The following is a 16392-nucleotide window of genomic DNA, read 5'->3' on the forward strand; positions in this document are numbered from 1 at the left end:
GAGACCCCTTTAGTGTGAAGTTTGGCTTCGAGCTAGATATCCTTCGTCGTGAAGTTGAAATCCACTCTCGAACAAATTGTGTTGTTTCGAGAGAAACTTTCAATCTGTCGAGTTGGTCGAAGTGTAGCTTCTTGCTGCTGAGTTAAGCAACCAACATGAATCTTTAAAGGTGCTTTTGAATCGAGTATCCTTCGTCTTGAAGTTGAAACTTGACTCTAAAAGCTGCAAAAAATTATGTATGTGGAAAATGATAAATATAATGCTCTAAAATGTATGCATAAGATGCATGTAACATGAATTGGTTATATTTTATCTCCTGAAAAAGGTCTGATAATTTGCATTAGGATGTTGAATCCAAAAATGCCCCAATATTTGATGTTGAATCTTCAAAGATGCCCCAAATGTTCCTCATTTCATGCTTCAGTGTTGATTCTGAGCATGAGTTTTGTATCTAAAAGTCACATGTCATTTACCAAGATCCACTCTAGAGAGACTGTCTTGTTTGAAAAAAATGTTTTTCTTTCTCTTTTATTTTCAAAGTTATGAAAATATCAATTAAAAGAGTTTTGAAAAATGTTTGATCCAAAGTTTTGAAAATATTGTCACTTTCACGGTTTTACAATTGAGACGAATCATAAACTAGAGTTCATCGGATATCAAAGAATTAATTATATTGTTAATCCTTCAATGAATTATAGCTATTTGACAAGTGTCAAGATCAAAGCTATTTTTGGGAAGTGGTTAAGTAAGGAAAGGATAAAGAAAATCTCAGGTTATTATGTTTGATCAAAGGTTTGGCATTTGATGCTCAAAGGTTTGGCATTTGATGCTCATAGGTTTGGCATTTGATGCTCAACGGTTTGATGGGGTAGCTTGCATGCTCTTCTACTGGAAGTGTTCTCTGACTCCCAACCTTCGTGGTCATACTCGGGTTGTGTGATGTCGTATCAAGGAATTTGTGTGATCACCTCAGTTGCACAATTTTTATATTCGAGCCACCTTTTCAGATTTTCAACTCGAACCCTCCTTTGGTTGCAAGACATTATTCAGGATTTATGTCTTGAACCCCCCTTTGTTATTTTTCTCTACCATGCATTAATTACATTATTTTTTGCAAACAAAGATTAATCATGATGGGCGGGATGAAATCTGAAGATAATCCAATATGTTTAGAAATCTATGTATGATTAGAATGGACTTTTAAGGCACGTAATATAGGTCAGGGTTTATGGTTATGAAAGAAAAGGATAAATAGGCCCAAACAAGTGTTTCAGGGTGTTGAACCAAGGATCAATTCATTCCGATGCCTTCAATCATGTCCTGCTCAAGATGTCTCTCTCTTGATGCTCTATGATCTTCGAGTGAAGTGATTCAGAGATTCGGGAATGATTGTGCTTGATCAATCTCATAGTTTGAAGCTTGATGTGCCATTTCAAACAAGTGTTTCAGGGTGTTGAACCAAGGATCAATTCATTATGATGTCTTCAATCCTGCTCAAAATGTTTCTCTCTCTTGATGCTCTATGATCTTCGAGTGAAGTGATTCAGTGATTCGTGAATGATTGTGCTTGATCAATCTCATAGTTTGAAGCTTGATGTGCCATTTTTTTAGGGAATCTTTGCATGTGTTTTTTGTCCCTTTTTCTTTTTGATTTTTGTTCTTGTTTCTCTTTTTTCTTTGTTTTTTTTTCTTTTTTGCTTCTTTTATTTTTTGTTCTTGATTGGATCTTCGCACTTGTCATTTGGTCCACCTTTTGGTATCTCGTCTGAATCAATGTCTTCGCTCATGTGAGCATATTTCTTCCACCTTGGCCCCCAGTGTGGAGGGTGATCTTTGGTTAGGGTTGAATCAGAAGAAAAATACTACAGGCTCAAAAGGGGACATAAGGGATATATTTTTTTCTCCTGTTGTGAAGGGATAAAGAAAGAAAGCAGTTCATAATTTCATACATGTAAATCTTCACAGAAGAGGTATCCCTAGGGGGATAGATTTTCAAGATTAATTCTATTCACACGAAAACAGTGTAATTAATGCATGATAGAATTATTTCAAATAAATTTTTCTTCTTTTTTTTCCAGATGTCTCAATGTTCAGGCTCCCCGCGAGATACCCCAAGTTGGTTCTTTAGAAGAATACTCATGTTAAAATTAACAACTCAATGCCTTGGGTTTTAATGGTAAGAAAGGTTATTTTTGAGTCTAAAAAAGACAGTGGTGTGATCTTATTGACTCAAAGAAAGGTGTGGGTGTATCAAAAAGATAAAGGTAATGTTCAAGAATTTCAAAGGGATGTAATGTCAAAATTTGGTCTTTTTGGTAATGACCATGAGTTATTTTGGGTAAAGAATCAAGGTATTTTGTTTTGGGGTATGAAACAGGATAAGAAAAGTCTAACCTTGCCATATGTCAAAAATCTATAATTCTTGAAGAATTAAAAGAATCCTTAATTCATTTAATATTCGAAGAACTAAAGATTAGAATTTGTTCAATTGCTCCACCTTAGAAAGTAGCATAAATTCAATCCTTTAAAAGATTAAGCAAACGATGAAAGATTAGAGACGTGTTTAAACAAAACAATCCTCTAAGTGCAAATGGTATATGCCATGCCCCCTTCTTCGGTCGTTTATGCCCCTGAATCCATCAAGTATTGGATCTTGCGCTTCAGCGCCTTATAGTTCTCAGAGGAATATTTGGGGTTTCTTATATGGTAACAACTAATAGCTTTAACATCGTAGTCCTTAGGATATGGGGATTTTTTTCTTAGATCATCATGGCCGGCTTTGTCCTACCATCAGTTGATCAGGCTCTTTAATGTTACAATCTTGCTTCCATGTGGTTAAATCCACTTCATCGAGTCCTTCATGACTTAATTTCATGTTTGTGAAAATGCTTAAAAATGTAGATGAATATGCAAAAATGCAAGAATGCATGAAATGTTCGAGGCATTGATCCAGAAAAGTGTCCATTATTATAAATAATCTTTACTTAGACAAAAATGTTTTATCTTGTAAGAGACATAAAAATAATCAAAGGTACATTCGGACTAAATCCTCTAGACCCCGAACAGCTTCTAGCAGGTTGACAAGTCTTCTGTTTTCATCTGTCACTAGTTGTATGCCTTGTTGGCCCACTCCAGCTTCCCTTGCCAGGCCGTGTAGATGGCGAGCTGCCTTCTGTACTTGATCCAGGAAGTCTCAGATGACTGCGTCTCTGGCCTTCACCCTTTGTTGTGCTTGCTCCCAACGGAAACACCACTGTAAACATCCGTCGAAGGGCACTATCTGAAGCTTTCTTGTTTGCTTCTTGAACCCATCTACAATAGCTTCTAACTCAGCTATTGTTTTTCCATCTCTTTCATATTGTTTCTCCAGATCAGCCATTCGGATTCTCAAGCATTGGTTTTGATACTGACTGTCTGCTAAGTGCCTCTGGGCAGTCTTCATCTGTTCCTTCCAAGCTCTCTCATTCTAGTATTTATAAGCCACTTTCAACTTGGAGTTATTCTTGACTTTATCTTGATACCCCTTTATCAAGTCTTCGATAAACGGACTCTTTTTTGTTCTCTTTCTAGTTTGTTTGCTCGATCTTTCTGAGAGTCGGCATCTAGATTCCACTGATAGTGCTCAGGCTCAAGTTCCTTTATCCTCTTCCCCAACTTATTGTTCACAGCTTCAAACTCTGTTTTGGCTATCTCAAGTCCAGAAGGGACGGGCCTGAGATGTTCCTCCATGGTCTGGGTGTCCTCACAGTCTGGCACCAGAATATTGTCATTTTTCCTCAATCTTCGCCACTCCACATAGTCCGGAGCAAGCATGTTTCTGGCAGCTACCACGTCCATCCGGAATACTTTCTTCCATGAATCGACTGCTTCCTTGATCATCTTCTTATAGTTGTCACTGTGATACTCAAACTCTGATTTAGCTAGTCCGTATGTTGCTGGGACAAACTGACGTGCCCCATAATGTCTAAGTGCTAACAATAGAGCATACCCAATTGCATCCCAAAGTTCACGTAAGGTCATAGTGTCAGAGTCCCCACTTTGGAAAAGAACGTCACTGAGGAACAACTAGGGGGCTCTCCAAGTAATATCTCGGTCTTGATAGATGAGTTAAGGCTTTCATCCACTTCTCTTTTGAAGTTCCTTCATGCCATTTCATGGTGATGAACTCTCTCAAAGGTGAATACGTAGTGCTAAATCGGCGGTAGGCAACCCAATTAGTCTTCCAAAAGTGGTTGTGAATCCAGATTTGAAGGAGCTGAACACATCCAATGAATCTACCTCCGCCATCTCTTCGGCAATGGTTGAGAGACCGAAAGGTCTCGGCTAAGATGGTTGGTGCTGGGTTGACTCGTTTCGGAAGTTGCTCAAACAGTTCCACCACGGCTACGTCAATGCATCCCAAAATCTTCGGAAAGATGATCAAGCCATACAAACCTAGTGCAAAAAAGGTCTATAGTCTTCCATTCATCAGGGTGGTCATTCATTAGTTTCCTTATGTGGATCCACTCAATTCCTTGCCCGTTACCTTTGTTTCGGAGTCGGTCAGTCACCCACTTTTCATCAACTCCTGCAATCTTAGTCAGTCTGTTCTTGAAAGGCTGACTCTTGATGTGTTTGATGTAGGCTCGCTCTAGTTTAATGCTTTCACAATGCAATAGTGTAGTATACTCCTCAATGGTAGGTACCATGTCCTCTTGGTTAAAAGTGAAGCAACTGTATCCTGGGTTCCAGAATTGAACCAAGGCTCTGATTAAGGGCTCACCGGTCTTAACATGAAGCAAAAGTGCAATGTCACCATACCGCTGACTGAACTTCTGTTTTCGATCATTCTTTCAACTGTCCCAGATGTCTCGAAGTTCTTGCACATTATTCTGTTTTAGGCTGATAGAGGCATAGCTAACAAGCTCTGACACATAACTTCCTTGAAGACTGTCTCCCTTTTCTTTCTGAGTCTTCTCGGACCATAGTCGTACCTCGGGGTTTTTAATCTCCTGTATTACAACACCTTTGTCCATTAATGCAGATTATTTATGGTTAACGAACACGTTTTTTGGTGGATCAACACCTCTTTTGAATGATGCAGATGATGGAAATAAAATAAAAGAGAGGAAAAAAATAAAAAGAGTTAGTAAGGTAAAGATAATAATCAAAGCAATCATGAAAATAAAAGTCCTACCCCACATGATATCTACCCCACATGCTTATTATTCCTACCCAGACATGATCTATATCCCGCAAGTTGATTTTGAACAAATCCTAACCGCATAAATTTCTAGTTCACATGTTTTGAACAGAAAGTAAAGCAAAAAATAATTTCGGCATCCTAGGGTTTAAAACAAGGTTTTGGGGTGGACCCTAACTCCTTGTAGTCTCCGGGTTTAGGTTCTAAAAAAAGGTACTCGAATTCTCCTTGCCGGTGCCCCATTGGGCTTACCAGACCCTTAGTCCTAAACCCATCACAGGCTTGTGTGGACTAAGTTAAACTCGAGAGGAAACATTCCCTTATGCCCATACGGAGAATAAATTCACACGAAGGCATAAGTTATATGAATCCCGAAGGTTACTTGCTAGGCCCATACGATGAATAAATTCACACGAAGGCGTCGCTTTCACCCCCACTTAAATCGGGTTCAGAGCTCGGGTATAAAGCCTTTGGATGAAAAATCTTTAAGGGCTGAAATCATTAAAAAACGGTCAGTACAACTATTTACTCGAAAATATAATCAAAAGTAAGTAATAATGATCGAAATGTTACCTTAAAATTTAAACTTACCCTTTTCATTAAAAAGACAACTGAAAATTACCTTAGCCTGACTCACTTACTTGTGTCCCCAGCGGAGTCGCCAAGCTGTCGCAACCGTCTTTCGGTTGGGCCCCGGAATTGGGTTTCGACTTGAAAATGTGGATTGGGAGTCGCCACCGATCATTTATTTAAAACAAATGGGTTGATCGGATACCCTATTTCTTACATGATCTGCGTCTTTCCAAATATGTGTCGGGTTCGGGAGTCGGTTACGGTCAAGGAATGATTAGCACCCTTGAACCGCCTTTTCGGTACTACGTAATTTCCCGTTGTCTTTGATTAAGAAAATTGCAAGTTAAATTAAAAGCTAAAATTTGATCCGAATTACTTACCCTTAATGAGTTTATGGAAATACCCTTAAAAATTAAAATAAGATGTTAAAAGAAAATAATAATAATAAAAGAAAGTAACAAAACTAAAGAGTAAACCAAGGAAATAAATGAAACCAATAATAATTAACATAAAATAATTGGATGAAACAAATATAAAAAAAATGAAATTGAATAAAATAAAATAAATGAAGAAAAAAATATATATACAAAAAAGAATAAAAAAAGTAAAGTGTTTTAAAAAAAAAGGAAAATAATAATAAGAGCAAAGAAACTAAAAACATAATGAAAATAAATAAATAGTATAAATAAAATAATAAAATATAAAAATGTATGTATAATATAATAAAATACTAAATAGTAACAATAATAATAAATAAATGAAAAATAAATATACATATAATATTAACTAAAAAATAGTAATCATAGAAATATAAAATAAAATGAAGTAAGAATATATATATATAACGTTAGGAAAATATAGTAAAAAACATATTAAATAAGTAAACATAGATAAAAAATAATAATATATATATATATATATATATATAATAGGAAAATAATATAATATAACGTAAAGAAAAATGAAAAAAATTATAATAAATAAATAAATAAAATATAATTAAATATATATATACATATAAATAATAAGGGTTAAATTAAAATAAAAAATGAATTAGGGGTCAAAATTAAAAGTCAATCGAAGAAAAAAAGACAAAACACGCGGATCCACACGACCCGTTTATAAAATTCCGAATAGTTTTTCAAAAACACAAGCCTCGGGGACTAGATCTACAAAAATAGATCTCGAAAACGCCCCCGTTCATTGGCCAAAAACACTTCTCTCAGTTTTCTTTCGAATCAAAACACAGCAAGGGTAAGGAAAAATAACATGCGAAGGTATGAACTTTACCTTTCAAAATATAAATGCTTCGAAAAATGGCTACGAGTTGCTTGTAATTTTTTGCTTGGTATTTCGTATATCCTCTTCCGAATGTGTTACAATAGTGAGTTACAATGACTATTTATAATGCTTGTGGATCCTATCTTTAGGAGTTTAAATAATAGTAGAACTCTATCCTATTTTTAGGAGTTTGAATCCTAGCAAAATTATATCCTATTTTTAGGAGTTTGAATCCTAGTAGGACGAAAAAGTGTGTTGACACCCCTTTACTCCATCAGCATACCCCAAGAATTTGCATTTCCTGGATTTTGGATACAACTTTGAAATTTCTTGGGAGTTGTACATCATGTACACAATACTTCCAAATACATGGAGGTTTGAATAATCAGTTGGTTTACCAGTCCACATCTCCATTGGTGTCTTCATCTCTATTGCAGTTGATGGAGATCGATTCACCAAATAACAGGCGGTATTAACTGCTTCTGCCCAGAATGATTTTTCTAGGCCTGCATCCCTCAACATTGCTCTTGTTCTTTCTAACAAGGTTATATTCATCCGCTCTGCCACTCCATTTTGTTGAGGAGTGTTCGCCACTGTGAACTGTCTTTTGATGCCTTCTTTCCTACAAAAGTCATCAAATTCTTCACTTGTGTATTCTCCTCCATTATCTGTTCTGAAACACTTGATCTTATTTTCAGAATCAAATTCCACCCGCGCTTTGAAGTTTTTGAAAGTTGAAAACACATCTGACTTCTTCTTAATAGGGTACACCCAACATCTCCTGGAGTAGTCATCAATAAATGAGACAAAGTATTTTGCTCCGCCTAGGGATGTAACTGGTGCTTGCCATACGTCAGAGTGAACCAATTCTAGAACACCTTTGCCTCTAGAGTTTGATGTGTTGAATTTCAACCGGTGCTGCTTACTTGTTATGCAATGCTCACACAAAGAAAGTGTTACCTTTGTTAAGCCTGGAAGTAGTTTTTTCTCCACAAGGACTTTCATTCCTTGTTCTGACATGTGTCCAAGTTTCTGATGCCATAGCATTGCAGAATCTGAACTACATGAGGCAACAAATGCTTCTGCTTCTAGCAAAGTCTTCCCCTTCAGCATGTACAAGTTTGATGCTATCTTTTCGCCTTTCAGCACCACAAGCGCTCCACGGAACACCTTCATGATTCCATTTTATGTTTCAATCTTGCTTGCATTATTATCCAACAATCTGTAGGATAATAAATTTTTCTTCAGGCCTTTCACGTGCCGCACATCTCGAACAACTTAAATTGTTCCATCATACATCTTCAATTTGATGGTTCCAACGCCAACGATCTCTAAGGCATGATCATTGCAACTATACACAGATCCTCCTGAGACAGGTTCATAATGATGGAACCATTCTCTTCTTGAGGTCATGTGATATATTGCTCCCGAATCAATGAGCCATATATCTGCAAATCTTTTTCTGCCTTCCACGGTGGTTGACACTTCACGGCATAGAGCATCTCCATCATCTGAAGTGTTTGCGGTATTGCCTTGTGGATTGGAGTTTTTATTTAGACTCCAACAATCCTTCTTCAAGTGACCCTTCTTTCCACAGTTGTAACACTTTAAATTCTTCTTGCTCCTCAACTTCGATATATCATGTTTGTGACTGCTGCTTTGGCCACGTTCTGTTGATCTCCCTCTCATCGTTGTCATTGTTGTCAATGCTTCTACTTGTTGCAGATTTACTTGTCTGTCTTCTTTGTTCTTGCACCGATTTTCTTCTTGTAGAACAGCAGTTGCAACGTCATCGAAGACTAGACTGGTGACATTATTGTTTGTCAAGTTGATGATGAGTTGATCATACGAATCCGATAGACTTTGAAGTAGAAGTTCAGCACGTTCTTGTTCTCCTATTTTACAGCTGAGAAAATAAAGTGTTCAGTGTATTTAAGTGCTCTGTCACTGAAGTAGATTCTGGCATACGGAGAGTGTACAATTTTCTCTTAAGGAAAATTTTATTGTGCAGCGATGTGGACTCGTACAGTTTGGTGAGATGGTCACATATCTCCTTAGTTGTCTTCTTCTCCTCGATGTTTGACAATACTTCATCTGTTAATGCTAGATGAAAGTTTGCCATAGCATTCTCGTCCATTTTAATCCATTTGTTGTTATCTGTGAAATATACCAGCCTTTCACTGATAGCTACTAGACAACCGTCTTTCCTCAATATATCCTTCATCTTCAATTTTTACAATAAGAAATTTCTCCTATTGAATTTTTCAATATCAAATTTCGTTGCCATAACTTCTATTACAAATAGCTCCCACTATTTCACTATCGTGAATAGTTCTCTAGAACCTTCAAAGAATGGGTAATACCTTCTTACTTTCTTATGTTGGAGGATCCACCTTTTGGTGGCAACCACAAAGACAATAAGCATATATTACACACTCAAATCTGGCTCGGATACCAATTATTGCGGAAGACGGCTATCGGATAGAGTAAAATCGCAACTGATAATTTGAGAAAATAAAAATGAAGATAAAAGATGACAAAAATTTTATATGGAAAACCCCTAAGTAGTACAGGGTAAAAACCACGGGCAACGGTAGAAGAATTTTACTATGAGAAAATAGGAATTACAACTTCTCTTGATCGACCAAGGAGAAAACAATGATAATTCTCTCTTGATAAAAAGGAGAAAACAACTCTCAAGAAACTCTCTAAATTCTCTCTAGTATTGGAAGAAAGTTAGAATGCTTTGAGATGATTTTGAAGCTAAATGAGCTAGGGTATTTATAGTTGAAGCTTAAGGACTAATTTGTAAATACCCTAAATTACAATGACTAAAATTGAGATTATCCCTATTACCAAAATTCAACAAAAACCAGCTCATTTTTTCGGTGCCCATATTTTTGACTAATTATTTGGTGCATTCAATGCACCGAAAATGCTTGTCTTTCAACAGATTTTGCTTCTAAGGACATTCAAATGATGACAATTTTTAAAATAAAATGTCACGATTATAGAGTTATTTTGGGATATTTTCTTAATTTCATATGTTTGATTTTTTATTTTATTTTATAAGAAACAATTACAATATGGTAACTTTTAATATTTTACAATTTCTTCTTATTATAAAATATTTTAGGGGCCTCATTTTAAAATCTAGCACTGGGCCTCCAAATCTATTGGATGGGCCTATATCAAGGTGATGACATGCATGGCATAATATTCCACATAAACAATTGAACACTTGTGGAAATGCCACATCAACGACGTGTATTGACCGTTAGTCAACTAATGATTTCCATCCAACAGAGTTTATTTCGACAAAAATTGAAACGTTGGAGGCTAAAATGCTAAAAAAAAAGAATAAAAGTAAAATGATCATTTGTGCAAACATTGGGAGATAATTTTGTCATTATGACATCTTTAAAAGTATCAACATCTTTTCATTTTGATTCTTCTGTTAACGTGTCGTTAACTCTACTAGTTAGAAAAATTATTTTAAAAAACAATGAGGATGAAACATGTTAGGGGGATAGTTAATGTCTCAAAGGGACGTTGTTTCTTGGAGCTGTTTGATGGATGGTTATGTTAAGAGTCGGGATTATAAGGAGGCGTTGGCAGTGTTCGAGGAAATGCGGGTGTTGGGTCCCAAGGCTAACGAGGTAACTCTGGTGAGCGTGTTGTGTTTGTGCACATTTGGGTGCGCTTGATCGAGGGAGGTTAATGCATTGTTATGTGATGGACAATGGGTTACCGATGACTTTGGTTTTGCGTACTTCTCGAATTGTTTACCGAAATGCAAATAGTTGGTTTTGTCCCCGATGAGATCACATACTTGTGCTTGTTGAGTGCATATGCTCATGGTGGATTAGTGAAGGAAGCTTGGTACTTCTTTGAGTCTCTCAGCAAACACGGTGTGACTCCAAAGAGTGAACATTACGCTTGCATGGTGGACGTTCTGGCTCGAGCAGGGCAGGTAGCAGAGGCATACCGATTTCTACTCGAAATGGCCTTGGAAAGAAGGGGAGTGAAGAAGTCTGCTGGATTTTGTAGCATGGAGATACAAATTTATTGTAAGCCACGTGAAACTTGATGTTCATAAGGATATCCAAGAATATCTTTCTCTATCAAATGAAATTTGATTCCAGTGCAAGCTTTTCGAAATCCAAACCTATTAGATACCGTTTCCGAATGAATTTTAAAGTAATATCAGAAAGTAATTCATACTGCTATAAGAACTCAATGGTGTAGGTTCATTAAAAACACACAGGCTGAGGAGAAACAGAAGAAGAAAACAAGAAAAACATACCAAAAAAAAGTTTTGATCTTGAGTTGAATGCTTAACTTCAGAAGCAAGAAAGCATATACATAGCACACTCCCTAAACGAAAACAATAGCAGAAATATGTTTCTAATAGATATTTGAACACAATATTTGATCCCAACAATGCTGACTTCCTTTCTGTGTAATATACCATCTTCTTTTCATCCTTCTCAGAAAATCTGCAGAATTGTAATCAAAAGAGTGTCAAAAGTTGTTCTCGAATGGATATCATTCGAATATACTAAACGATGATGATTAGAATATACATATAGCTGCAATGGTAAATGCTAGACATTTGAATCTAGAAGGTTGGGCTGAGCAAGCTGGAGCTGATAGGAATGGAACTGTTGAGGACTAATGGTTGAGAGCTGAAGTACACTACTGGGTTCATCATAGAAAGGGAATTGCCCAAGAACTTGCTGATGCTCCACTGCTTTGGCTTCAATTCCTCCATATTGATACCCGATCGTGTGTTCTTGTATCTGTAAGATCAACAAGAAACCAATCCAAATGGTAAATGTTTCGGCATCAAAGATCAGATGATCTACTAAATAAATACAAGTTCAGCTGAAGTCTTTGTTCTTACCCATCGGTACATATTGCTGTTTTCTTCTTCTAGTATTCTCTCCTACACAATTTTTTGAAGTCCAAAACATAAATTAGCATCTGGTTAATGTGAGGGAACTTAAAGAAGTGTCAATTCATGTATCACCTTTCTACGCAGATTATCAAGTTGTTGGTGCAAAAGCTCATTCTGCAGAAAATTGTAAAAACAAGAGATGAAATCTTTAGTTGAAATGCATAAGAAGATGAAGATGAACACGTATACCTTCCGCTCTCGGACCTTTATTGCGGATCGTTCGAGTTCGTTTTCGAGTTGTTCTAGCTCTTTGAACGGTATCGAGCTCATGTCCTCCCCGGTGTACCGTCTCAGGCTCAGTTGAAGCCGACGGGTTTCTTTCCTCAACACTGCCAATTCATTGTACAAATGTTCCTATATGCATATATACATACATAAGTATACATACATAAGAGCGAAATGTGAGTTTATAAGTTTCTTACCCGATTGTCATGCTCAGGAATGGTAGTTCCAGTAACCTTCAGATACCTATCTATGATTTGCTCCATTCTGTGACAAGATATTTAGCCATAAAACAAATACTTTAAAGCTGTAATCATTCAAAAGCAGAAGATCTGCAGAAACATGAAAAAGGAGCCTTGAAATTGAACCCTATCTAGTTTTTCAACCCCAGAAACATGGCAGATAATAGAACAAACCAAAAACTTCAGAGCAAGTTAAGCTTATAGCTTTGTTTATAACCTATATGGCTCACTGCAATACTGGCACATCTTGCCGGTGGTGGAGAAGATGATGAGGCCAATCTGAGCATCACAAAGCACAGAAAGCTCGTGCGTCTTCTTCAAAAGTCCGGCTCTTCGCTTCGAGAACGTTACCTGTCGAGTCGTCTGGTTCTCTATCCTCTTGATCGCTATCTTCCCACGTCCCATAATTATATCTAAAGATCAAAACAGATTATATACTCTCTTTCTTTTAAAAGCTTCTATAAACCATCAGGAAAAGGGTTGCAAAAAAGCATATAATAATGGAAAGTAAAAGCTTCTTCTGGAACTTACAATAACAAAACTTTGTTTTATAGTTTGCAATAAGTTGATAAACCCAGGAAGGGAAATGAAAGATGAGAAAGATGATGAGTCCTCTCTGTGAGTAAAATTACCTATGTTGCTTGCTTTCTTGTATATCTGCAGCTCTTTTGGTGTATGAACTATGAATTTATTCTCTATAAGCTACTTGCTTTCCTTTTTTCGTTACCTAAAAACCCCATCCTCTTCTTATAAACTACAAAATTGCAACATCGCAGGTTGAATCAGATTTTGAATTAGTTTATATTTTTTTATTTAGTTATCCTTAAATTGATTATAACAAAATCTCAAACCTATATAATATTAAAGTAAAATTGATTTATTTACTAACCAAGCGATCTCGGTGATTAAATGAATTTATTGTTATCTCTTGAGATTTCGGATTTGAGCACCGCGTATGTCATGGATATGAGCGTCTCTTGTCAAAGGGTTGAAACTCTTTGAATAGATACTACTTTGTACTATAAGCATGACTTAAGCGATCTAAGTGGTTAAATGATTGTTGTTATCTCTTAAGTTTCCAGGTTCAAGCATCACGTATGTAGTCATGAGTATGAGCGTTCAATGTCAAATAGTTAACAGTCTTTGAAGAGATACTATTTTGTAATCATCTCTGACTATTTTAAAAAATTTGTAATCATAATTGCTAAATCATTATAAAATAGTCTCATGTAACATTGAAGTAACAACAAATTTTAAAAAATTTAAGGATCATATTATAATAGTCTTATAAGTTTAAAGATTATTTTATAATAGTTTGATAATAAATTTTAATGATCATTTTATAATCGTTTAGAAAGTTTAATAATTATTTTATAATATTTGACAAGTTATAGACCAAAAACATCACTTTTGAATAGTTTAGGGACTTTTAGTGAAGTTTACCCATTGATTTACCAATTATTTTAATGGAATAAGAGCAATGGCATTATCAGTAATTTAACAGCAATAAGCAACCCTTTATTGTCAAAAGGTGAAACAAAGACAAAAGGAGGAGGTGTCGTGGTCGTGGGTATGAGTCTTAACCACTCTTCTGTGAAGCAACCTGAAATTTGCCAAAATTAGAAATTTCATTTACAGTGAGTTGAAAACTATGACAATCTAAAAGGGGAAGTTTTTAAGAAAGTGGGGCCCACCAAACCCTAATGGGTAACGACAAACTGTAACAAATCCCATAACTAGGACTTTTCTTGCAATGCATAGCTTCATTGCCTTGGTTCATATTTACTTGAGGATCAGTCAATTAGAGGTAAAGCGAAAAGTAATAATTTTTTGGGTAAGGAATATCAATAGTCCCCAACTAGAGATGATGTTTTGTTGGGTTTATCTACAATTAAAGATTACAAAATGATTTTTTGATTAGAGAGAATATTTTTATTGAGTCCTCCAACTATTAAAAGTTATAAAATGATCATCTGACTATTAAAAATTAACTGAGACATGATAAAATAATATTTTAATTATGTATACTAATATCGTCGTTGTTTTCAGGCACTTGTTGAACAACATAATGTTTTAAGTACTAACTCGACGACATAATATAAATGGAGATCCGATCCACAAAATACACCTAAACGGTTCTAAGATTATATTTTATCGTATATCAGTCAACAGGTTAACGTCCAACTCAGAAGACTATCAATTTTTAACAAAAAAGAACGAGTTTGGAACATAAGAATAGTCGGGTGACCATTTGTAACTTTTAATCGTCGGTGAACTCAACAAAATAACACCCTATAATTGAGATCATTATGTAACCTTTAATGTTGGGGGATTCAACAAAGTAACATTATATAGTCGATGAACCATTTATGTACTTTACCCTATTTTTTTAACTTTAAAAGCTTCATGTGAAAAAAAGGTAATTTAACTTTCATTTTTGAGTAAACTACACCCATGGATCACTTAATTATGGAGAAATTTGAATTTGATTATCGATCTTTAAATTTTGTCAATTAAACCACTTAACTAATTAAATAATGTCAATCAAGTCACTTGTCATTAACATTTAATGGATGAGTTGGTGTGACAGTTAACAAAATTAATATAATTATATATTTTATCCTCAATATTTATATATTTATCAATTTGGTCCTCAGTACTTACATATTTTATTAATTTGGTATCAATACTTACACAAAATACTTATTTACCAAACTATTATAAATAATCATTAAATTTTATCAAACTGTTACAAATAGTTATTAAATTTATCGAATTTTACAATGATTATAACTTAGCAGTGATCATTTTATAACAATTTAATAATTGTAATGATTATTTTATAATTTTTAAAAGTTGAATAATTAAAATAGTTATTTCAGCACAGTTTAGTTATTTTTTAATATTATTTACCTAATTTTAAAATAATATGTGATAAAAATACAATTTTGAGATTTGCAATGATCTTTTGGAATTCTCATTGAGATGGTAGCGTTTTTGTTGTTCTGTCCAAGTCTATTTATAGTAAAAAGGCAAATGCATACTATGTTTTCTAAATTAGGAAACCACTGGCCATTGGCATTGGTCCCCCCAAAGAGTTTTGTCCCACCATTATTTCATTGCTCGTCACCATCATCATATCACACTTACCTCACCATAGACTGCAGTTTCCAGCCATGTTCACCCTATTTAACACAGATCATCCTCGCCGTAACGTTGTTTTGCGATCGCTATTAGAAATGGAACAGGTTGAGTATCAACATGCTATGAACATTAATTTTAACATTCGAATCTAAATACTATCTAAAGTTATAAAAAAGAATAGATCGAATATCTATAAATATCGAAATTTACAATCTGAATTATCATCTTTTATCTCGATTTAAAATTTTGTTCATCTTTAAATATATGAGTTAGAAATGAAATAATAGAAAGTGAAAGAAAAAACGAAGATGGGAACATGGGGGCTTGCCTAAAATGGAAAGAGTAGCAGAAGCAGTTTAAGGTCCGAATTCAACCCTAAATTAGGGCTGCAATTTCACATGGAGCTTGCCAGCTATCTAAAATTTGCTTAATCGTCATTACCATTAAATAATGCAAAAGGGTTGCCTCAGAGATATTCTACCATACTCATGATGCACAAACCTTGGTCAAATTTCCTCCTTAATGTGGCTTTAATCATGGTTGATAATTTGATGATAGACATTAATGTGACGTGGTTATGGATGTTACATGATATATTATAATTTTATTAATATGAAATAGATAATTTTTTTGATCAAGTATAGAGATATTATATTTTTAAATAAATCTCGAGATTCAAACTTATACAAAGTGATACAACGTAAACATCTTTCCTGAAGAGCGGTCCTCTTCTGGCTGAATCCAACGTTGCAACAGATTATCAATATTATAAACAATGACAACATGCA

The 16392-nt window shown here is 35.1% G+C and overlaps 1 protein-coding gene across 4 annotated transcripts; it reads right to left on the reverse strand.

Annotated features, from left to right (window-relative positions):
• Positions 1-11306: 11306 nt before the first annotated feature.
• On the reverse strand, positions 11307-13187 carry LOC120188340 (protein TRANSPARENT TESTA 16-like). 4 transcript variants are annotated; one of them, XM_039191792.1, is made up of 8 exons: positions 13093-13187; positions 12678-12873; positions 12419-12485; positions 12186-12350; positions 12069-12110; positions 11943-11984; positions 11623-11838; positions 11307-11536 (listed from the first exon to the last, which is right to left on the reverse strand). In XM_039191792.1, the coding sequence occupies exons 2-7, from the start codon at positions 12863-12865 to the stop codon at positions 11644-11646; spliced, it is 699 nt and encodes a 232-aa protein (XP_039047723.1). In that variant the 5' UTR covers positions 12866-12873; positions 13093-13187; the 3' UTR covers positions 11307-11536; positions 11623-11643. The 4 variants fall into 4 exon arrangements, with proteins under 4 accessions (XP_039047723.1, XP_039047725.1, XP_039047722.1 ...); XM_039191794.1 differs by lacking the exon at positions 13093-13187 and adding an exon at positions 12992-13077 and having other exon boundaries at positions 12201-12350; XM_039191791.1 differs by lacking the exon at positions 13093-13187 and adding an exon at positions 12992-13077.
• Positions 13188-16392: the final 3205 nt, after the last annotated feature.

This window comes from Hibiscus syriacus, unplaced genomic scaffold (assembly GCF_006381635.1).
Source record: "Hibiscus syriacus cultivar Baekdansim isolate YM2019G1 unplaced genomic scaffold, ASM638163v2 tig00116944_pilon, whole genome shotgun sequence".
Classification (NCBI taxonomy): Eukaryota; Viridiplantae; Streptophyta; class Magnoliopsida; order Malvales; family Malvaceae; genus Hibiscus; species Hibiscus syriacus.

What these genes read in the sequence shown, in the direction of transcription:
- LOC120188340 (XM_039191792.1), bottom strand. Translation starts at nt 12,865, where the DNA reads ATGGGACGTGGGAAGATAGCGATCAAGAGGATAGAGAACCAGACGACT. An exon ending in TATTGCAGTGAGCCATATAG is followed by an intron (nt 12,486 to 12,677) that starts GTTATAAACAAA and finishes ATCTTGTCACAG; the next exon opens with AATGGAGCAAATCATAGATA. An exon ending in TTCCTGAGCATGACAATCGG is followed by an intron (nt 12,351 to 12,418) that starts GTAAGAAACTTA and finishes ATATGCATATAG; the next exon opens with GAACATTTGTACAATGAATT.